Source organism: Gopherus flavomarginatus, chromosome 10 (assembly GCF_025201925.1).
Source record: "Gopherus flavomarginatus isolate rGopFla2 chromosome 10, rGopFla2.mat.asm, whole genome shotgun sequence".
In the NCBI taxonomy this organism is placed as follows: domain Eukaryota; kingdom Metazoa; phylum Chordata; order Testudines; family Testudinidae; genus Gopherus; species Gopherus flavomarginatus.
Genome location: NC_066626.1, coordinates 19192946 through 19216560, shown reverse-complemented (window position 1 = coordinate 19216560; position 23615 = coordinate 19192946). Strand labels below are relative to the sequence as shown.

The following is a 23615-nucleotide window of genomic DNA, read 5'->3' as shown; positions in this document are numbered from 1 at the left end:
TGTAGAATACCACTGGCTTCAAAAGGTCTCCACATGAGTGCAGGGTCCATGGCTAGTACCTTACTGGGTATTCTTCTTTATTGGTGTCAGATGTTTACAATGTGGAATTGGGAAGCAAGCTTCACCTTTAAAATGAGGTAATTTTAATTGCTGTAATGTGATACACTGGCAATTTCAATCAATCAGCAACATTCATGATCACTTCCCAAGGTCATCTGAATTCTACTCACCCCATGAAAGCAGCTTCGAATAGCAATTTCCACACAAGACAGATCACAGCTTTCCCCGACAACGGCTGGGATCTACATCAGGAAGACAGACAGCTGAGATGGTGAAGTGTCAAAGGAAAAGCCATTTACTTCTTATGGTGGAGAAAAGACTGTTTAAATTTAAACACATGACACCAGTGTAATTCCAAACCTGAGTATGTGTCAGAATGATGCCTCTGGCCCAGTAATTAGATATGAATCAACAGATAGTGCTGTCAGGCTAAAGCACTGAACCCAGTAGTAGGACAGACTTTTTTTTCCTCCAGCATAGACTTATTCCATGTTTTCCTAAACACAGTGAAGTGAGAAAACTCCCACCTTAACCTCCACACCTCATAGTGTCTCCTGGCTAAGAGCCTTATGAAGGCCATTCTCAGAGCCATGCCAATGAGTAATGCCTGTCTGCTGTTGTTTATTATTTGTATTATCATAGCCCCATAGGAGCCCAAGTCATGGAACAAGACCCCATTATGCTAGGCTCTGGACAAACAGAACCAAAAGAAGGTCCCTGAACATAAGAATTGCCACACTGGGTCAGGACACCATTTCTGTCCATCCTGGCTAACAGCTATTGATGGACCTATTCTCCATGAACTTATCTAGTTCATGTTTGAACCCTGTTATATTCTTGGCCTTCACAATACCCTCTAGCAAGGAGTTCCACAGGTTGACTGTGCATTGTCTGAAAAAATACTTCCTTTTGTTTCTTTTAAATCTGCTGCCCATTAATTTCATTGGGTGACCCCTAGTTCTTGTGTTATGAGAAGGAGTAAATAACACTTCCTTATTTACTTTCTCCACACCAGTCATGATTTTATAGACCTCTATCATATCCCCCCTTAGTCATCTCTTTTCCAAGCTGAAAAGTCCCAGTCTTATTAATCTCTCCTCACATGGCAGCTGTTCCATACTCCTCATCATTTTTGTTGCCCTTTTCTGAATATTTTTCAATTCCAACATAACCTTTTTGAGATGGGGCAACCACATCTGCATGCAGTATTCAAGATGTGGGCATACCATGAATTTATATAGAGGTAATATGAATTTTTTTTGTCTTATTATCTATGCCTTTCTTACTGATTTCCAACAATGTTTGCTTTTTTGACTGCTGCTGCACATTGAGTAGATGTTTTCAAAGACCTATCCACAATGACTCCAAGATCTCTTTCTTGAAGTTTAGACCCATCATTTCGTATGTATAGTTGGGATTATGTTTTCCAATATGCATTACTTTGCATTTATCAACACTGAATTTCATCTGTTATTTTGTTACCCAGTCATCCAATTTTGATAGACTCTTCTGTAGCTCTTCGCAGTTGGCCTGGGATTCAACTATCTTGAGCAATTTTGTATCGTTTGCAAATTTTGCCACCTCATTGTTTACCTCTTTTTCTAGATCAATTATGAATATACTGAATTGGATTGGTCCCAGTACAGACCTGTGGAGGACACCACTATTTACCTCTCTCCATTTTGAAACCTGACCATTTTTTTGTTTCCTATCTTTTAACCAGTTACTGATCTACGAGAGGACCTTCCCCCTTATCCCATGACAGCTTACTTTGCTTAAGAGCATTTAGTGAAGGACCTTGTCAAAGGCTTTCTGAAAATCTAAGTATACTATATCCTCAACAAATTTCTTCCCCAAATTATATTCATCTATGTGTCTGACAATTTTGTTCTTTACTATAGTTTCAACCAGTTTGCCCGGTACTAAAGTCAGGCTTACTGGCCTGTAATTGCCGGGATCACATCTGGAGCCATTTTTAAAAATGTGTGTCACATTAGCTATCCTCCAGTTTGGTACAGAAGCTAATTTAAATGATAGGTTACAGATTACAATTAGTAGTTCTGCAATTTCACATTTGAGTTCCTTCAGAACTCTTGGGTGAATACCATCTGGTCCTGGTGACATTACTTTTTTAGTTTATCAATTTTGTCCCAAAACCACCCTCTCCCAAGGAGCTTACAATCTAAGGCCTGGTCTACAGTAAGATTTTAGGTCGAATTTAGCAGTGTTACCTCGATTTAACCCTGGATCCATCCACATGACGAAGCCCTTTTTTTTTTACTTAAAAGACGCTTTAAATTGATTTCTTTACTTCACCTCTGAAAGGGGATTAGCACTGAAATCACCTTGCCAGGTCAAATTTGGGGTAGTGTGGATGCAATTTGACAGTATTGGCCTCCGGGAGCTATCCCAGCGTGCTCCATTGTGACCGCTCTGGACAGCACTCTCAACTCAGATGCACTGACCAGGTAGACAGGAAAAGGCCCACAAACTTCTGAATTTAACTTCCTGTTTGGCCAGCGTGGCGAGCTGATCAGCATAGGTGACCATGCAGAGCTCATGCAGAGCTCACCAGCATGATGTGCATATTGCTGGGGCACACACTGCCCGGCCCGCACTTTGTGAGAAGTCTATGTCCTCGTTGCTCTCATCACCCCACTGCCATCGCTGCCTTGCCTGGTTTTGTTTTTGCAGCTTCTGGTTCTGCATATACTCCAGGATAATGCATGTGGTGTTTACAGTGTTCATAATTGCCACGGTGATCTGAGTGGGCTCCATGATCCCAGTGCTATGGCATCTGGGCTGAAAAAAGGCGCGAAACAATTGTCTGCTGTTGCTCTGATGGAGGGAGGGGCGACTGACGACATGGATTACAGGGAATTAAAATCAGCAAAAGGGATGGCTTTGCATCAAGGAGAAACACAAACAACTGTCACACAGAATGGTCCCCTCAAGGACTGAACTCGAAACCCTGGGTTTGGCAGGCCATTGATTTCACAAAACAAATCAGGTCAATTTCTTGTTTTGATCCACTCCATCTATCTTTTACATCTTAGGCTGTCAGCAAATGGTGCAGTACGACTGCTAGCCATCGTCATCTCCTGGGTGCTCAGCAGAAGATGCTGCATTACGATTGCTAGCCATCATCATCTCCTGGCTGCTCACCAGAAGATGGGAATGACCTGGCTGAGTCGCTCCCATGTCTGCCCAGGAGCCCCTGACAGACCTCACTGAGGTCAGCTAAAAGAGCACCCAGGAATACGACGACGATAGCTACCAATTGTAATGCACCATCTGCTGCCAAAAGTCAATGAGCTGCTGCTGTGTAGCAACGCAGTCCCACATCTGCCAGCACCCAGGAGACATATGGTGATAGTGAGCTGACCGGGCTTCATGCTTGCCGTGGTATGGCATCTGCTCAGGTAACCCAGGAAAAAAGGCGTGAAACAATTGTCTGATGTTACTTTCATGGGTGAGGGCTGACGATATGTACCCAGAACTACCCGTGACGCTGTTTTTGCCCCATCAGGCACTGGGATCTCAACCCAGAATTTCAGTGGGCAGCAGACTGAGGGAACTGTGGGATAGCTACCCAAAATGCAATGCTCCAGAAGTCGACGCTAGCCTTGGTACTGTGGATGCAGTCCACCGACTTAATGCACTTAGAGCATTTTGTGTGGGGACATGCACAATTGACTGTATAAAAATGATTTCTAAAAAAACAACTTCTATAAATTTGACCTAATTTCATAGTGTAGACATATCCTCAGTAGCTATGGCTTGGACCCAGCAAACAGCTGGAACCCCTTTTGACAACAACAAGATTCTGCATAGGTGCAATTCCATGCTCTTGGAACTACTTACAGGATCTGGCTACCATAAAGTTAGCCAAAACTCAAGCTGCAGAGGCACTGATATGAATGGGAATTTTGACTGAGTGAAGACAACAGGGTTTGACACTGAAGCCCTGATCCAACAACTGCTCTGCATGGCAGATCCCTGTGCTTACATGTAGCCCCAATGACGTCAGTTTTGTAAAGGGACTGCTCAGTTCAACAAAACAAACTCTCTACTCATAGTGCTGCAGGCTGGGAACTTGCTGCTTTATTCACTCGTAGCACAACAGAGTGAGGGAAAGCCTCCCACCTTACAAAATAGGAAGTAGGGAAGGGTGGAGCAAGGCTCCATCCCATAATATGTGGGGTAACCCAGTTAGCCCTTTTACAACCACTTTACTGCATTTAGCCATTCTATGTGTGGCATAGCAGTGACATCACCTGATGTAAGTCTGTCAGTAGGCTCCTCATGGCGCTCCGAGTGATCAGGGTCCCCCTCCCATTGGGGTCAGCATAGAGTTGAAACAAAGCTGCAAAGGACCAGAGAAGACAGCTTTACAATCCTGGCAGAGCCTGAAGATTCTCAATGCAATTTCTTTCCAACAAGAGTTGCCGTGGCAACAGTTGGGTGTCTCATCAATACTCCACTATCAAGAAAGCTATTACCATTGTATTGTCTGAGACTTGTTCTGAGATGCTTACACAAAGGGTACTATTAATAGTCACTCACGGATGGATATTACCCTTCTGCATCAACCTTTTTCCTACAATAAAGCCACAAATTTTGGTCCCATGTACTTACATTTGTGCACACTTGGACCCCGTTTTCTTTTTGCGTAGAAATAAAATAGATTGGAGATTTGATCAGCACTCAGTACATAGCACCTTAAGTAGTGTGGAAAGGTCTGTTTTCCCCACCTTTGTATTTAGTAAGCAGACTGTCTCCTGAGAGAGCAATTAAGGCAGCTGCAGCCGATCTGGCTTTGATAAAACCTGTTCCAGTCCTAGAACAAGATAAAAAATAAAGCTAGGAATGCGAAAGCTAAAGCTACTAGTGCAAAAACCATTGTCATATTGGAAGACAACCTCATAAGAATCCAAGTCCTTTTATATGTACGTGTTTTGATATATTATTTATTTTGTATTGGGTAGTGCTTAGGAGCCGCTGTCATGGATCAGAGCTCCACTGTGCCAGGCTCTGTACAAACACAAAAAGATTACAATCTAAGTGGATTTTAGCCTTGGATTTTACACTGTTATATCACAAACTGTAACAAGATTATGTCTCATCTGAAACACTGTGTTAAAATGTGATTTTGTTCTGAAAGGTACCCTATAAATGGCATTTTCTTACTCAATAGACCTGCTTCTGATCTGCTTTGTCACCGAACTCCCTCCCTAAGTTTTTACTATCTCTGACTCCTGTGGAGCCAGTACAGCTGTGGGAGAGAAAGCTGAGTTCTACTATATCTTATGTATCAACAAAAGAATTAACTTGGTCCCCAGGCTAGCCGGGGGCTCTGTGTGGGCAGATCCCAGTGACTGAGCAGATCCTCACTGACTTCATTGGGACTCTTGATAGGCTTATGGATAGGTGGGATCAGGGCCTAAACTCTAACTGTTGAAGTGCAGGCCAGAAAGGACCCAGCTTAACTTTCAGATCAATTGCAGTTTGCAAGGTGGACAGTTAATTTTTTTTTTTAAACCTGAAAACAGGGAAGATTTGATTTGGAAGCTGAGAGACCATAGACGTGGAACACTGCAATGCTATTTTAGCAGGGTCACTTTTTAGGATAAGGTAGCACTTTAAAGAATTTTAATTAAGATGGTGCATCAAAATCATCTTCAGAAGTATCCATAAATCTTATTTTATCATGGGAAGGATTGAGATATAGCAGTAATATATACCTTGGTGGGAGTTTCAGTCAAACAAGGGTTTCTACACTTGGAAACTTACCATTCTCTTCAGAACATCAGTGGCAAGAGGTTTAAAGGGAAGAATAAAATTGTGCTGCACTATTGGAAAGGAAACTACAGATGATCAGAAATTCACTTAAACTGAATGGACTAGTGGGCTGAGTCATCAGCAGTGCACTGAGACCAAACTAAGATCAATCAGCTGGGAAAAAGGTGAAGACGTAAACAGAATGTTCACCAGACACTGCTCTCTGATGAAATGTGCAGAAAAGATACCAGTGAAATCACGCTTGGACTCCTACTGTCCACAGAAAAGCCTTTGTGATATTCTCAGCAGGCATACAAGTAAACTAACATATGGATACACAAAAGGTTCTGGCGTGTCTCACTTAGGAAAAAATGTTTTAGTTTCAGATAGTGGACAAAAACGATAGATGGAAGTAAAATGATCACTGGAAGAAAACAAAATGACATGAAGCTTTTCCTACAGTGCATGCAAGGCAAGAAAGTCACTGGCAAAATCAAATATCCAGCAAAAGGACAATGATGCCTGGCCTTGGGAAGACAGAAAATGGCTTGCAAAAAGGGACCAAGTCAGTCCTGTAATGGAGATTCTTCTATGCAATTTCCTTTGGGTTGTATGTACTTAGAGTATGAAGCTTAGAAAATACTCCTGATATTTCTTGTTTTGTTCTAAAATGCACTAATTTATATTTAACCTTCAAGTGATTTCTGTAAGCTATTTATCACATGGAATTGAAAAGAGCAGATCAACTTATTCATTATGGGAAATTCAAGGAGGATTGTAAAAATACAATGACTCACTTAAGTTCTGCTTTGGAAGGCTTAAGTGGTACCCTGCATGAAGAGCCAGAACAAAACCTATGTAAGTCCCATCCATTGTGAATAAATTAAACAATCAACTTAACTTTTTTGGTTTGTTCCTGATTGATTCTGCTTATGAATGGATGACAAACTTTTTAAACTGGAGAATGATGGATAGTAATGCAGGTGTTAGCAGGGGGTCAAACTGAACAACTGAGTAGGGTTCAAATGAATTTTGGCAAAACTGTGTGATAAGTCTTGTGTTCACTAGTGAAATTTTGCAAAAATTTCCCACCATGATTAAAGCTAGTTCATCTTTGTGGCTTCCTTGTTAGCAAAAACCCAGCTGTCAGCACCACCCTTTCACTACTTAATGGGCCGCTGCTGTCAGCGCACACTCTCTCTGCTTGTCACCCTACAGTTTGGGCACTTCTTTTCAGTGATGGGGTTTATCCTCTGCATTGTTCAACAGCAAATCAGGTTCATACACCTTTCCAATTCACCATCCTTTGGTTTCTCAGGTCACAGCTGCACAGAGCATTCACAGTTCATGTCATGTAACCTACCACTATATTTTTTCAGGGCATGGAAAGCCACCATAGATTCAACCATTTTTGTACATAATTACTGCTCTTTTGTAGCATGAGTGAGGTTGTTCGCACAACAACAAAGCTTCTCCAGGTCTTGTTCTTACCAACAAAACCCACTTGTATATTTCCCATTTTTGTTGTTGTTTGTGAACTTAGTGCTCCATTCTATTTGATAACTGGGAGTGGTGGGTGAAGCTCACCGGATCTGGAGACTGAATTCTATCAGACTGAATAGCTGCAGAATGGGAAGCCATCGTGCAAGCTTCCCTGCACTGCTCTGCCAACATGCCTCAACCCTCACTGCTTCTAAGGTTGAAGAGATAATTCACCTTCCCTGCACTTTTGGTCCCCAGCCCCTTGGCTGAGATTGCCATCAAGGGGGTTGATTCAAAATGGCATAAATTTTGCAAAAGCAGCATAGTTTGTGAGATTTCCACCAAGTTGGCCTGAACGCTCATGAGAACAAGTCTGCAAGATTTTGGTGCTGTCTAACCTGAACCTCAGCCCTGATTTGAGCTTTGACCTGAACCTCAGACTTAGCCTAAACTTAATCCAGATCTGAAGATGAACCCCTCTGACTATGTATAATTTAACTAACACACGCCTTCTGATCGGGGGTGGGGACTTTCTCACTGAAATGGCATGTAAAAGCAGGAGGGGATGGAAATGGGTGTTACTATAGCGATGATGAAGGCACTGGTGAACTTGCTCTCACCTGTCATACATGGCAGTTAGCAGGTTCTGGGTGAGCTCAGGGGCTTGTGGATCTACCTGGCCTGGTTTATCTAATCTGGTATTCTGGAATAGCTCCTTCAGCAACTGCGATAGCTGCTGTGTTGTCAGGGAGCTCTGCTTCTCCCTCTGACACTGGTGGCTCGGCAGGATGTGCTGAATCAGGGAGACATCAGTCAAACCCACTGTGGGAAAACAATGGGAGAAATTAATCAATCCCTATATCTTTATTGTAAATGGAGGCAGAACATTTCTTCATTGAAAATACATAACTAAGACCTGTCTGGAAAGCAAAGCCTCTTACAATACTAGGTATAAAACTGAATGGGGAAATACCCTGCAAGGGCGCTTGTGCTGGGTTTTCACATTCAGCTAATTTTCTGAAAGTCCAAAGAAGGAAAAGATCAACTGGGCTTTCATGGGCCTGATTTTAAAATGGTGATACAGGAAAAGTGCAGGAGCAATTGTTTATCCAAACTGTACATGTAACTTTTGTATGTGGGATGCAATTCACCCCTGTGCAGAGAGATAACACAAAGCCTGTGCACCACTTACAACCTCAAAATAAGGCTTAAATGGGACTTCAGGTTTCCTTGCCCTTCACTGTAGGTTTCCATACAATGTCTGCTAGAATGAAAGAGCGTGGGAAATGGTTTGGCCAAGAACACCTGGGTAATTGCCCTATTATAAAAAAGTGCCATGGAATAGTTAATGTCCACAGAGTGCAGACGGAACTCTGATTTTTTTAAGATCACATCCAAAAGACCATGAGCCAGAGCATAGAACTAACTGTATCCAACTAGAGGAAAAAATGCATGGAAAGTGACTGGAAAGGGAGACGAGATGAACAAAACCAAAGTGAACAGCAGGAGTATACCCTTGGAGTTCACTCAACAACTGAGACCATTAATATGAGCATGCCCTGCGTGCACATTGATCAAAGAATAGATTCCATAATGGGAACATCCACTGAACCAACTGGACATATGATCTGAAATCATCTAGAAAGTCATGATTCTGTGATGACTTTTACATACGCTCCAGAGTCTAAAAATATTTTTTTATAGATTATAAGGCTCAAAGGGACCCCTGTGATAGTCTAGTCTGTCCCGCTATAAAGATATTTATGGGATATTTTACTTTACTAAATCCAAGCCTTAATTTGGTTTTGATTATTATTTATTATTACAGTAGATGCAATGGGCTCCAGCTGAGATCAGGGCCCCATAGTGCCAGGTATAGTACATGCATACCGTGAGACAATCCTTGCTGCTAAGAGTTCACAATCTAGATGGATAAGGATGGGAGAAAAAAAGTATTATCATCCCCCTCTTAGGAAAAGGGAACTAAGACACAGAGAGATTAAGGTTGGGATTTTGAAAACACCTCAGCGGTTTAGGAACAGAGGGTCTATTGATTTTCAAGTGACTTAAGTATTTTGAAGACCCCTCACTCCAATGGCTCACCAAAACACAGAAAGTCAGGTGACAGAACTAGGAACTGAACTCAGATTTCCTGTAGCCCAGGCTAGTGCCATAACACAAGGCTAATCTTCCTCTCCATGCTGCCTTTTGCCTTAAAGGCAATGACTGCTATTTTTGTACCTCCTCAGGAACAGACTGTTTCAAGTGAGGATACTGCGGCATTCACTTTGCTGAAAGTGACACAAAGACAACAAATTCCATATGCTTCCACTCAATGTTAAACTTGCATCCAGAATTAGAGAGCTAAATAAATGCCCAGAACTCTACGCAGTACCATCTTACTAAGACAAAAGTCCCACTGACTTCAGTGAGAATTTTGCTTGGATAAGCAGTGCTGAATAGATCCTTTATAGTCTAATTTATTTTGTTGTTGTTAATGCTATTAACATTAACAATACTGTTTGCAAATCACCCATTCATTTTTGATGATCTATGTTTATTTCCAATAAATCCATTCCTAAGCAACACATCAGATTTTGACAATTAATAACATATATGGAGTTCCATAATTGCTGGCAACTTTTACGCTATGTTAGCAATGTAATATATTGTAATAATAATGCAAAGATTGCTTATTTTGCAAACACTTTTTTAAAAGCTCTACTGTCTCAGGCTGGCCGGCCCTCTAAGGTGAGCTGGATTCAATCTAGCCTATGATTTAGCAGTTAACCCCAAGCGGATAGTGATCTGAACTCCATTACAAATAGAGATCCCAGCTTTGGAAGGGTCAGGGAGACTACCTAGAGAAGGGAGAGAACAGACACAGGAGGAAGTCCAGGAGAAAGGGGAGTTCTTGATCTCTGGGAAAAGCCTGGTGAAGACAGACTGAGCAGGGCCCTGGAGACAGAATTAGTCCTGAATTAGGAGCTGGAAAACGAAAAAGGTCCAGGGAGGCAGCCTTGTGGGTTGGTATTCCAAGATAGGAACAAAGAACTGGGTGTACCTTGGGAAAAGCTTCGGAGCCAGAGAAGAGGCTGTATTATCCATAAGCTATTAGGATGTGGAGATAAGAAGTGGCCTAGGGAAACAGATCTAAAGGAGAAAACCTAACTGCTCAACAAAAGGGCTGGAAACCACAGTGAAGGAAGGGGAAGAAATTGAGGTTCCCCTACCAGCTGGGAAAAGGATGTAAAAACTCCATCACAAGGACAATTGACTCCAGAGTGGGACTCAGGATTGAGCCCAGATGATGGATTTAGGAGTAGCCCCAGTGGGCTGAAAGGATCTCTTGTTGGGACATGTGGACTTCTAGCTGGCCTTCTGTTACTCCAGAAGACATCTGGACAAAATGTGACTTAGAGGGCAAGTTGTGGACCAATGATGCACCATAGGACCAAATTGGTGGTCAACAGGGGCAGTCAGAGGCAAAGAGGGGTGCAGTGAACTATCTACTATGGCCATTATAGCAAATCTGCTTTTTCTGTAATAGCACAGACTGTGCTCCTCAACCTTCACCATTCTTTCCATTAGAGAGCTGAGATGATTATGATGCTCTGTGTTAAGTAGCTACTGAGTGACCAGCCTCTTACCCCCTTTCCACAAATAGTACTTGCCAGTGTATTAGGGGTTATGTTACCATCTGGTTTAGCATAGGGGGTGACATTGTAGTTTGCAGAGTTGGAGCCCCAATCCAGTGGGAGGGTGAAAGGAAAAATTAGGTTTTGGTTTTTCTCCACTTTCTTTTACTCCTTATTTTATTCTACATTGGAAAAAAATTAAATATTTATTTTTAGCTTTTCCAATAGAGAAGGAAAAAAGTAAGGGAAAAATGGGTATTTTCCTGCTGTTTTAAAAGAATTTTTCAATCTTCTCATTCCTTTTGAATTTTTTTCAAACAAAATGTTTAATCAAATCAAAATTTTCTACAGAAAATCTTGTTTCAAATGAAACCCCGCTTTTTTTTTGCTGTTGAAAATACTTTGAGCCGTTCTATAGGTACTTATTTTGTAATACAAATGGAGATAATGATACTTATCCATGTCACATCTGTGTTGTGAGGCTCTGGGAAATCATTTAGTTGTTAGAACAGGTAGAATCTGAGCTCTACTCCCAGCTAACTGATTAAACTGTCGTTTTGGGCAAGACATTTCACCCCTTTGAGCTTCAGTTTCTCAATCAGTAAAATGGGAATAATGATATTTAGTGTCTTTCGAATGAGAATCTCAAAGGAAGCTAATAAATGTATGAAGTATTATTTATTAATTCATTAACGTTTGTAATCTTTGAAATCATCAGATGGAAAGCATTAGAGAAGAGCAAGTAGTATTATTTATGATTGCAACTCAGAGCCAGCACTCTTCCAGATTCGCCTCCCACAGGGAGCTACTTACACTGGCACAGGGTTTGCACTGAGTGTAGTTTCAGGGCTGTTCTATAGACAGAATTCTGAATGTCATTTAGAGCTTCTGTAAAGGAAAACAAAATAAATTAACTAGTATAAAATAATCTATGATATGAAGGGAAGGGATGCTGGAACACTTAAGAGAACATGAAAAAATATGAAAGGAATCTTCAAAGACCTGACCTCTGAGACCAGGGTTTCTCAAACTGTCCAGTTCACACCTGATCCCAGTCTGGACTCAATTACAATTAGTGAGTAAAAACTGACTAAGGAGACAGGATTTAACCCAAGAACTTCAGTGAGATAGTCAAGGTGAAGCATTAAAGCTGAAAAATTATTTGATTCTAAGAGGGCCACAGCTGTTTGTCTTAGCATAGAATTTACACAGTGCATGGAACACTATAGCCCTGCTGGGTGTGAGGGTAACTGAACAAGCACTTATATAAATAGCATCTCTGCATTGATAAAGAAAGGGCACTGTTTTTAGAAATATTGTTTCATTATCAACTTGGCAAAAGATATGCGCAGTGCTCATCCTTACTCTGCACCATAAACAGAGCCAATGCCCAGAGGAGTTAATAGGTTTCTGTTCCAGAACTGTAGGACCCAAGTGTTGTTTTTACAGTACAGAGTACACATGGTACAGAAAAACACAGTGCTCTCCTGATGTGAATCTTTCAAAGAAAGACCAGCCTAGTAGTTTGATCACTATTTTAGACCCTCTCCATAAATAATGCTAGAGGGACTAGCCTGTCCATCACTAGAGCCACAAGACAGGAGGATGCCATTTTGGGGAGGTACTACAGAATGACAGAGCTCACGCTATACTACAGCTGGACAAAAATGTCCACTGAAATAGTTTTTTGGTAGAAAATAGCTTTACAACAAAATGGAAACTTTTGCAGACTTTAAAAAAAAAACAAAAAACCCCCTAACAACTTGGCTTCAACAAAAATCTAAAACTTTGAAGGAAAATGAATGAAAACCAAAACAATTTAATTTTTGTAGTCTTTTGCAGGGAAAAACAATTTCTCAAACAATTGTACTTTATATTGTGAAAACAATGCTTGGGTCTTACATCTGTAGCTCTGTTAGAAACAAACAATTTGTCAGCAATCTCACTGAAGTTCTTGGGTTAAATCCTGTGCCGTTACTACTTCTACTCACTCCTTTGACTCCGTTCAAGTCAATGGGCATTTGAGTAGAAACTGAGTAAGGGGCTTCATGACTTGACCTGTTGTTTATATGGTGCCAAAAATATTCCTTGCGCTTTACAGACATACATGTAAACTTTGTATTTAAAAAAAATGCTTATATACAGTATCTTTAGAAGCTATCAAAGTACTTATTAGCTTGTTCCTTTCTCCTGGTGAGCCATATATGTATCCCTGCAGTTCAAATAGGAGGCAAATACTTACAGATGATGAAGGGTGTAGATAAACTGCAAATATGCATAAATTAGTGGAAATAAGTCACAAAACTCTCCACTTGTATCCTGTGGAAATGGACCAATTTGTGGTTCCTCACATATATACCAGTCTAATGCTTATAGTCAGCAAATTATGGACTTTGCTGGTTCTCAGTTGCTTCCTATGGTATAGAAGTAAACCTGTGTCTGCTCTGCCATCTGTCCAGTCTTGCTTTTGTCAGGTTATGTTGCTGCCTGCTGTTTGGAGAAGTTATGCAGCATAGTGCTGTCATGGTATATTTCCCCAACCTGAACCTTAGAGTCCAAAAGTTGGGGTACCAGCATGAATTCCTCTAAGCTTAATTACCTGCTTAGATCTGATATGCTGCCACCAACCAGGAATTCCAGTGCCTGGTACACTCTGGTCCCCCCAAAACCTTACCCGGGGACCCCCAAGACCCAGACCCTCTGGATCTTAACACAACGAAAGTAAACCCTTTCCCTCACCGTTGCCTTTCCCAGGCTTCCCCTCCCTGGGTTACCCTGGAAGATTACTGTGATTCAAACTCCTTGAATCACAACACAGAGAAATCAGGTTTGTTTCTCCCCCCTTCTCTCCCCCCTTTCTTCTCTCACCAATTCCCTGGAAAGTACAGACTCAATTCCCTTGAGCCTCAACAAGGAGAAAAAATCAAACCGGTCTTAAAAAGCAACACTTTTAATAAAAAGAAAGAAAAAAAGTATAAGTTGTCTGTGTAATTTAGATGGTAAAAGTTACAGGGTCTTTCAGCTTATAGACACTAGAGAGAAGCCCCCTCCCCCAGCAAAATACAATTTAAAATACTTCCAGCAAACTACACTTTTGCAAATACAGAAAACAATCAAAAGACTATAACCGCCTTTCCTACTTAATACTTACTATTCTGAATACATAAGAGACTGTAGCAGGGAGATTGGCAAGAAACCTGGCTGCACATCTAGTCCCTTTCAGGACCCAGAGAGAACAAAGCAAAACCCAAAAAACACAAACAAAGGCTTCCCTCCACTGAGATTTGAAAGTATCTTGTTTCCTGATTGGTCCTCTGGTCAGGTGTTTTTGGTTCCCTTTTTGTTAACATTTTACAGGTAAAAGAGACATTAACCCTTAACTATCTGTTTATGACAAGTGCACTGTAGCAAGTAATGCAATATGGAAAATGAGTTTGGTTTTGCTGGCTTGTAGTACTAGTTATTTTTTTTCTTCAAGGGCCTGATCCAAAGTATATTAAAACCGATTGAAAGATTCCTACGGATTTTAATAGGCTTTGGATCAGGTCCCAAGTCTGTTTTACAGAAGGAGAACAAAAAACATGAATGTAAGGTATCATGTGACACAACAGGAAATTCTTCCGTGAATAAGATTCTCTGAGATGAGGGAATTTCATGCTATCATCTGACATTCTTAGGCTCACTTGCAGTGGGCACTGGTAGCCATCTGCTAGTGGTCTGCTTTGGAAACAATTCACCATATTTTTTACTTTTAAGTCAATCCTTAACAAACATTAGATTACTGATTACTCATATTGTAGGACCTTCTGTACCAATCAACTAACATTTCCAAAACTAATTTGCAAGGTGTCCAAGCAAAGAAGGCATTAGCCCAAGTTACATATCAATCAGAATTACTATTGATGAGAAGACACTTTACAAGATACAAACTAAATATCTAATTTCAAAGTGGGGTGAAAGTCACCCATGCAGAGAACCAGCAGGAGGCCTATGCACCCCAGAATCCCACATCCTCCCTATATGGACTTCTTTCATGGAACTTAACTGGGGCACAGGCCTTGAGCAGGTCCAAGGCTTAAATGATCCTTAAGTGGTGCTAGACCTTGTGCTGACTCTCTGCACAGGGTGAATTGTACCCAAGACCACTAGGTTTTTTAAAAAAACACAACTTGGGAGTCATTAATTTATAGTTGGGAGGGTTTTAGAGCCTGAGAATCAAAACCAACAAGAGGAAAAAATGGCACACAGAGCACCAATATTACAGTAGACTTTCTCTCCATGTTATTACTGAACAAAACGGTTTATTAATACGTTGTATTCAGTTTGGGGTTACACCAGACAGCAGAAGCTGGGCTGAGGACCTCCTGAACTTCAATTAGACTAAGTTGGCCAAGATGCTGCTGCTAGCCCTCACATTTAAAACTCATGAAAATATCATAGGCCAAGTATTTGATGGTCCTTGATATAAAACTCTTGCTTTTATAATAGTTTGCTGATTAACTTGCATTAATGAGAGGGGATATAACAGTTTTCAAGTATACCAGTTTGTTACAAAGAGAAGGGAGAAACATTATTCTCCTTAAACTCTGAGAATAGGACAAGAAGCAATGGTCTTAAATTGCAGCAAGGGCAGTTTAGGTGGGACATTAGGAAAAACTTCCTGTCAGGATGGTTAAGCACTGGAATAAATTGCTTAGGGAGGTTGTGGAATCGCCATCATTGGAGATTTTTAATAGCAGGTTAGGCAAACACCTGTCAGGAATGGACTAGATAATAGTTAGTCCTGCCATGAGTGCAAGGCACTGGCCAAATGACCTCTTGAGGTAGTCCTAGGATGAAATTGTTTTAAGCTGTATATTTTTGTCCTTGTTTCCTTACACCTCACATCTAATTATCCAGCAGTTTTGTATCTTACTGACTTGATTGGCAGATGAGATAGGAGAACAGATACTATTTTACATATAATACAGGGAGCACTGTAAGAATAACTCAACCAGGAAATCCTTCTTCCAGGCTGCATGATCTAAAGCAACAGGCTGATCTGCCATAGCATTCAATCTTGTCTCCTGCATTATAGCAAAAAGATTCTGAAGATGGAACAACTCCAGTTAAGTTCACTAGTTTGAACACTGGGAATTCTCTTGTGAAATGTGGAAAGCACTTGATAACAGTACTTACCTTGCTGGTCTGGATCCATAACAGAGAGGTTTAGAATGGGCAGATGCCACTGAACTTCCTGTAACCAAACAAACCATCGTATTAAATCCCAGCTCCCAGCTAGGATATGTACAAGCTCTTTAAACTGGACTTCTTAATCTGCATCATTTACTGGTATATTTACAAGATGAAATTAAATAAAAATTACATAAAACAAGTTTTTACTTTAAAATGGGCTCCCTTATGGTGCAGTTCCATGTGCATAAATTCCATTAAATTGAGGACAATGGGCCTGACTCCCCTCTCCCAATCAGTGTGAAACAGGAGTAATTGTAAATTGGTGTGAGAGGAGAATCGGGACCAATGGAATTTAAATGCAGGTATGTGGTAGGATGGGATCCTTTGCTATTCAGTGATCCAATGTGCATGTAGAACATTACCACCAGGGCCGGCTTTAGGAAGTGCGGGGCCCAATTCGAACATTTTCAGCGGGGCCCTGGCAGGGATGACTTAAAAAGAAAAAGTGGAAAAAAAAGCCTTTCATTTCTTTCATGTATTATTTACTTTCGATAACTATATAAATAATAAAATTATATATTATGTACATTGCATCATATATGCTGTTGATTGGTTATTAATGACTGCCGTTTCACATGTGTGGGTCCCAGCTGTTCCCTGCCCCCCTCATTGAAGCAGGTGTGCAGGGTTACTGCCCTGGGAACTGCAGGGCACAAGTGGACATGGGGCTGGCTGGAGGCAGGGCAGGGGTTGACTGGAGGTAGGGTCTGGCTGCAGGCAGGGCAAGGGGTGCGGGGCTGGTTGGAGATGGGGGGGGTGTGGGGTGGGCTGGCTTCAGGCAGGGCCGCGGGGGGATGCAGCAGAGGTTGGCAGGTCTGGAGACAGAGGAGTGTGAGACTGGCTGGCTTCAGGCAGGGGGGTGCAGCAGGGGTTGGCTGGAGACAGGGCAGGGTGTGCAGGGCTGGTGCGGGCAGCAGTGTGTGTGGGGCTGGCTGGCTTTGGGCAGGGCCACAGGGGTGTGTGGCAGGGGTTGACTGGAGACACAGCAGGGGGTTTGACAGGGGCTGGCTGTGGGCACGGGGTGCAGACCTGGCTGCAGGCAGGGGGAGCGGGGCTGGTGTGGGCAGGGCAGGGGGTGCAGCAGAGGCAGCTGGAGCCCCAGCCCTTTAAATAGCCCCCAAGCTCCCTGCTATCCCAGGGCTTTGGGGCTATTTAAAGGGCCCGGGGCTCCCCAGCTTCTACCCCACCCTGGACCTTTTAAATAGCCACCAGAGCCCTGGGGAATGCATGGGGGTGGCCGGGCTCTGGCGGCTATTTAAAGGACCAGGGTGGCAGAAGCAGGCAGCTGAAGCCCTGGCCCTTTAAATAGCCCCCGGAGCCCCTCACTACCCCAAGGCTCTGGAGGCTATTTAAAGGCCCGGAGCTCCAGCCAGGAGAGCAGGGCCACGGGGCTTGCAGCGCTCCAGCCGGGCTCCAGCCAGGAGAGCGGGGCCTCGGGGCTTGCCGTGATCCGGCTGGGGCTCCAGCCAGGAAAGCGAGGCCGTGGGGCTTGCCGCGCTCCGGCCAGAGCTCCAGCCGGGACAGTGGGGCTTGCCGTGCTCCGGCCGGGGCTTCAGCCGGGAGAGCGGGGCCTCGGGGCTTGCCGTGCTCCGGCCAGGGCTCCAGCTGGGACAGAGGGGCTTGTCGCGCTCCGGCTGGGGCTTCAGCCGGGAGAGCGGGGCCTCGGGGCTTGCAGCGCTCCGCCCAGAGCTCCAGCCGGGAGAGTGGGACTTGCTCGCTCCAGCCGGAGCCGCGGGGCTTGCTGTGCTCCCTCCTGCGCTTCGCTCAAGGGAGCGGGACCACGGAAGACCCCTGAGCAGATCGCAGCCAGGAACCCGGGGTAAGTTTAAAAAAAAAAAGTGTCTAAGGCGTGGGGCCCTCTTAGGCGCGGAGCCCGATTCCTGGGAATCGGGCGAATCAGCCTAAAGCCGGCCCTGATTACCACCCACTCAAGAGTAAATAATACCAGAGAAGAAAGCATGTTTTGACGTCTGCTAGCCACTTAGTAATTGCACTTGCTTTAATAATTCAACTTTTTAGATTGTTCCAAGTGGAGTAAGATTCTTCAACTAAGGTGCTATTCTTTTCAGAGGTGAATATGGAAACACAGAATGGAAAACATACACACAACTAACCTCTGTAACCCACCCCTGCTCTGGAAAATAGAAGTCCCTATACCACTGAGAACAGTGGAGACTTCAAGCCCTGCTCTCAGCTTACACGTCAGAAATGCAATCAGTTAAATTCTGTTATTAGCTAATGTCAACTTTCCTGTGACGTTCATCTTCTAGTTATGCACTCACCTTTAGCAACATAGGGCATAATGGAACAGTTATGAGGTTCCAAAAGCATTATGTATGGCTTAGTGAAAATTCTTGATGTTCAATTGAACAAGAAATTAGTAACCTAGTCAGAATTGGAAATGGTCTCACATTAATAATAAATATGACATTAAAGCTGAACTTATCCAAACTTGCATCATACTGTATTTTTCTATTCATAGCCATTGACCACTACTTATCAAATAAACATGATAGTACACATGCCAATTCCACAGCATAGAAATTCAATGACCTATAGTTATTAGTGGGTCTGAAAAATTATGTCTATTATAGATGTATTGATTACCATTTTATTGTGTGAAAGCTGTGACTCTGGGTCCCAATCTTACTCCCATATTAATATTTTAAATAGAGGAACCTACAGTTACTTTTGTTTCTTCATTTATAGACTCTTTCAAAACTCTTGCTTTGAAAGGCATATCACTTTTTAAAAATTCTCCTTATTCCATTACTTTCTTCCTTATTACATTTTATGGGCCTGATTCCCCATTAGCTCTGAGAGCCCCAATTCTCAAAGTACTTGAGCAAGTGTATAACTTTGCTTACTGAAGTCCTCCTAGGATTGGGGCAGAGGTGTGTATTGATGTACTAGTGCAGTCCCAGGGAAATCAGTGGGACCCCAGAACAGCAGGGTTCCATGCTAGTGCATCAGGGCATACATTGTTATTAAAGGTGTAGTTACCTAAAGAGTGCCTCATTTTTCTTATAAGACATAGACTTATATAGACACAGCCTGCTACATGAAATACCTCTTACCTTGTTTTCCTGACAAAGGTATACAAAATAAAGCAAGACGTGACACTGTGTATAAAGGGACATGGGGCAAACTCGGTGTTAGCATGTATGGTAACAGTTCCACTGTCTTCAGTGAAGTTAAGCGGTGAGTGCAAATCTGTTAAGGCCTGATCCTGCAAAATGTTGAACATTTTAGCCTGATCCACCAAAACATTTATGCATATCCTAAAAGTGAAGTATAGCTGTTATACTGTTGAAGTAAATGGGACTATTCAAGTGCTTAAAGTGAAACACATGATCATGTGTTTTGCTGGGTTGGACTAGAGTGCTCAGCATCTTGCAGGATTAAGCCCTCAGATATCAGTGGAGTTGCATCCGTGTGCATCGGCAATGCATTTGGCTCAAAGTGTTTTAAAGGCATTATTACACCCACACGCATTATGAACTTATAAACTTTTGTGTGTTAAAGAAGGAGATAACAAAATCGTGATTGCCTTTAATGGGGACTACTCGTGAGGTGAACAGGATTTGGCCCAGGGTTAATATCTGTTCTATATGTAAAGTAAGCAAGATAAAAAGGTAAAAGTAATATTTATCCAGGTAGCAACTAATTGTTGCATAAACACCTCTTAGCAATTTCAGTGGGATCTGATGTACTATACTTAATACACAGTACAGCAGGTCAGTAACAATAAGTCTAAATGCTTTATTTAATAATTAAATAGGCCTTAACCGAACAAAGTAGTAGTATTATAAGATAAATCATGAATATACAGGACATAACTCCTACAACCTGAGGGATTAATCCTGCAAACACAAGTAACAATAGAAGTGCAAGGTATAAGTAACATTACTCACATAAGTAGTTCCACTGAAGCCAGCAGGAATAGTCTCATGCATTAAAGTTACTCATTTGCAAGAGTGTTTGCAGAATCAGGTCTTGCATCATTTTTTTTTTTAAATAGGCTAACTAAGATTCTGGAAGGCAAAGATATCTACAGTAGATCAACGGGCCCAATCCTGCAGTCTTTAGTCAGGCAAAACTGAGTCAGGTGAAATATTCAGGGTGCTCTGTACTTAAATACCCTGAAGAAGCCATAGCAATATAAAACATTTTCATATATTTCATATATATATTTGGGGGGGGTGGAAAGAGAAGGGAATTATTCTCATGCTGAAATTGTAAATACAATCTATTCTCAAATACAGTAATGGTTCTTACCTTTCTCTAGTACCTACGAAAAGCCTGGAAGTCACAAGGTACTGTGGAAGCAGTTCAGTAGTTGTACAGTAGTTAAAAGATGATTTCAAGACGCAATTCTAAACGATTTTGCTTTTAAATGAATGCTGTTCACGGTAATACACAGGAAAGGCTCAGCTCAAGACATCATACATTGTCTCAGCACTCAAAACACAGAAGAGTAATTAATAAATATTCTGAATAATTAAATACAGAACTTCCTTGATCACTGTTTCAAAGGGCCATTTTTCTTATACTGCGAGGTAATAGTTCTAGAAGGGGGAAACACAAACAAACCTCTCCTGGTTGCTGAGAAACATGACGTTGCTATGGACACTGGAGGAAGTCATTCTCTCTTAGGCAGGAAGCAGTGTCCTGTGACAATCAACTAGTTTGACAACTCAAACAGGGACAGTAATAAGTCAAATTGGTAATGTAACCCCCTAGGTAAAGCAGGCTTAGAGTAACCAGAAAGCTTACATGTTTTACAGTATACCTAAATGGTACAGTATGTGCAATGCATGTGCTAAAATTGGCAAGATAAATTCATTTATTTAAAGAAGTTTTAAAATTAAGCTTTTCCAGTTAATCTGACAGGCAGTATATCAGAACTCATATGTTCTACATGTCCCCTGCACATGTAGCATTAAATAATAGCTCATAAAGTAGGTACTGGAAATTATTTATGGCTTAAAAGATACTAAATCTGAGAACATATGAACAAATATCTTACAAAGAGGCTGTTACAATGTCAGATTTTAACTACCCTTTAATTTAGGCTTAGAAAATTGGTCTGGTCTAAAAATTGGTAGAAATACTCTGAAGGCCAAGGAGAACATAATTACAAAGTTTGAAGAAAATGTGACAAACTGGTTTTGAGTAGAGCCACATATATTCCCTTAAACATGTGTCCCTAGTGATGCACCCTTGCCCCATGAATCATTTGACTCCTACATGATTTCCCTAATACACCCAGGAGACTCTTGATTCCAGTATGAACTCTGCCAGGGAGACACTTGCCCCCATAAGAAACTTAGGGGTCTCTCACTTGCTGCCTCCATGACACTATTCCCATTTGTGCTGTTCCTTCTGTAAAACACACAACTTCCATTTCCAAATCCTACCCAACACCCAATCTCCCATCTTTCTTTGGGCCACCTGAGCACCCTTCTCATAAGCTCCCTTTCTTATGACCCACAAGACTCCCTCTCCCCATTTGGTCCATCTCAATTGGCAGATCACCAAAGAACTCCACTTAGTTTCCTCACCTGTCAAACGGAGCTTCCATTTGACCAGAAATGAGTTTATTCAAACACTGTTTATTTCTTGCAGATAACAGCAAAAATGTGTATCCTGTTTCCAAACTTTGCAGCAAAAGGAATTAAGAATGCACAGTGGCATTTACTTTATTTTTAAGATTGTCTATTAAAAGATGTAGACTAACAAAAGAAAGGAGTTCCCAATATAAGTGTACAACCAGCTTCCACTGAGTGCATATGAAAAGGTTTACTGCAGCTAGCCAACACTCTGATTTGGGCAAGGACTTAAGCATCTGCTTATCTTTCAGCATATGAGTTGTGCCATTTGAAACTAATGGAATGAATGAAATAATGAATGGAGGAAAAAATGAAAGAAAAGTTGATATTTTTTCTTCCTTTTAAGATGAAGCACTAAGAAGCAATGAAATGATCTTTTGTGATTAAAGAGAATTCTTGCCCTGACCATAACACTGTAGTCCTGCAACTGAATCAGGGATGTCAAGAACCACAGCTTGGCTGATCACACAGAGTTGACTGTCTATTAAGCCTCCCATTTTATTATTGCTTATATTTGCTAGAGCCAATCTTGAGAGCAAAATGTACTTCTGCTGTGCTGATTAGAGAGTGCTACACAGAATTTACATTCAGAAAGAAAACACTTTCAATGGCTGCGTCAAGAAATTAAGGCCAAATCCTGAGGTACTTACCCTGGCAAAACTTTCATTGACTGTAATGGGAGCTGTGTGTTGGTCCATAAGCAGCAGAGAACACCTCTCAGTAACATTTCGTTCAAATCTGTTCCTTTTGTAAAGGGAGTGGTCCTGGCACCACTACATTTATTTTATGTAATAAATATGGATAGAATTTTTCCATTAGTATCTCCTCTCTAGTAAGTGACAGTAATAACCCTTGAAAATGATTTTGTGTATTACCTTGGGCTGAGCAAACTTTGTAGAGATTAAGGCTTTGTAGACCTTTCAAATGATGCTTTGGATATGCAAAACCAGTCTGAGTTTCCTATAAATTGCGTAAAAGTTTCCATTATAACCCTTTGATTTCATTCATTTATCAAGTGCCAGATCCTGCAACCCTTACTCACATGAGTATGCCTATTGATTCCATGACCTTGCCCAGACATGACTCCCTTAGGACCAAGAGTGCTGCCAGCAGTGCTAACTGGCCTCCACTAATGCTCCCCAGGTACTGAAGCCATGTTAGTGCATCTGTCTAGATGTAGCTATAAAGGTCCTTTTAGCTGTGTGCACCTAAGGAGAGAGTGAGTTTAAAACCTATGAAGTAATATGTTCCAAGTACAAGAAAAAAGCACAAGAGTTCAACTCTACAGTGTCCAGCGAAGGTGCTTTTTTTTATTGTTATCTTGACATCTCCAGCACAAATTTAAAAAAATACCAAGGCAATTCTTGCTTAAGAGCCTCAATATTTTTTTTCATTCTCTGATTCTTTTCTGTTCTATGTGAAGTTCTAGTCTGAAAAGTGACTTTGCAAAGTTGATACCATGGCCTCCATGTTCGTTGTATTACTAATTTTTGTGTCAAATGTGCTCAGTACACAAGTAAAAGATTTGTTTCCTAACTACCACCTCATTCTGGAGTCTGAGGATCAATTTGCACTTTTTCAATCCTGCATCAGCCTCTTTGATAAAGCTTCTGGCACTCAGCTTTATCTGTGCAACATTTTCTTCAATGGGTTTGCACAGGTGTAAATAACTGGAACTCGGTAAACAATCTGCTGAGGCTGTGCAAGATTGACTAAGATGCAGATTCTATTCCATCTTAGTTCTGGTGGCTCTGTAAAGCTAAGAATATTTTTGTTACTAAACTGAGTAAATACATTACTTTTGTGC

The 23615-nt window shown here is 41.7% G+C and overlaps 1 protein-coding gene across 8 annotated transcripts in view; it reads right to left on the bottom strand.

The window, feature by feature from the left end:
* DYTN (dystrotelin) overlaps positions 1-20815 on the bottom strand; it is a 57653-nt gene extending 36838 nt beyond the window's left edge. For 6 of the 8 annotated variants that reach the window (XM_050916152.1, XM_050916156.1, XM_050916153.1 and 3 more), the window contains exons 1-7: positions 20475-20783; positions 16140-16197; positions 11775-11849; positions 7944-8145; positions 4815-4900; positions 4338-4426; positions 231-302 (exon numbers count right to left, since the gene is read on the bottom strand). In XM_050916152.1, the coding sequence (XP_050772109.1) occupies positions 231-302; positions 4338-4426; positions 4815-4900; positions 7944-8145; positions 11775-11849; positions 16140-16158 (543 nt within the window). In that variant the 5' untranslated portion in view covers positions 16159-16197; positions 20475-20783. The other 2 variants (XM_050916151.1, XM_050916157.1) reach the window with 2 other exon arrangements.
* Between the last annotated feature and the right edge of the window lie 2800 nt (positions 20816-23615).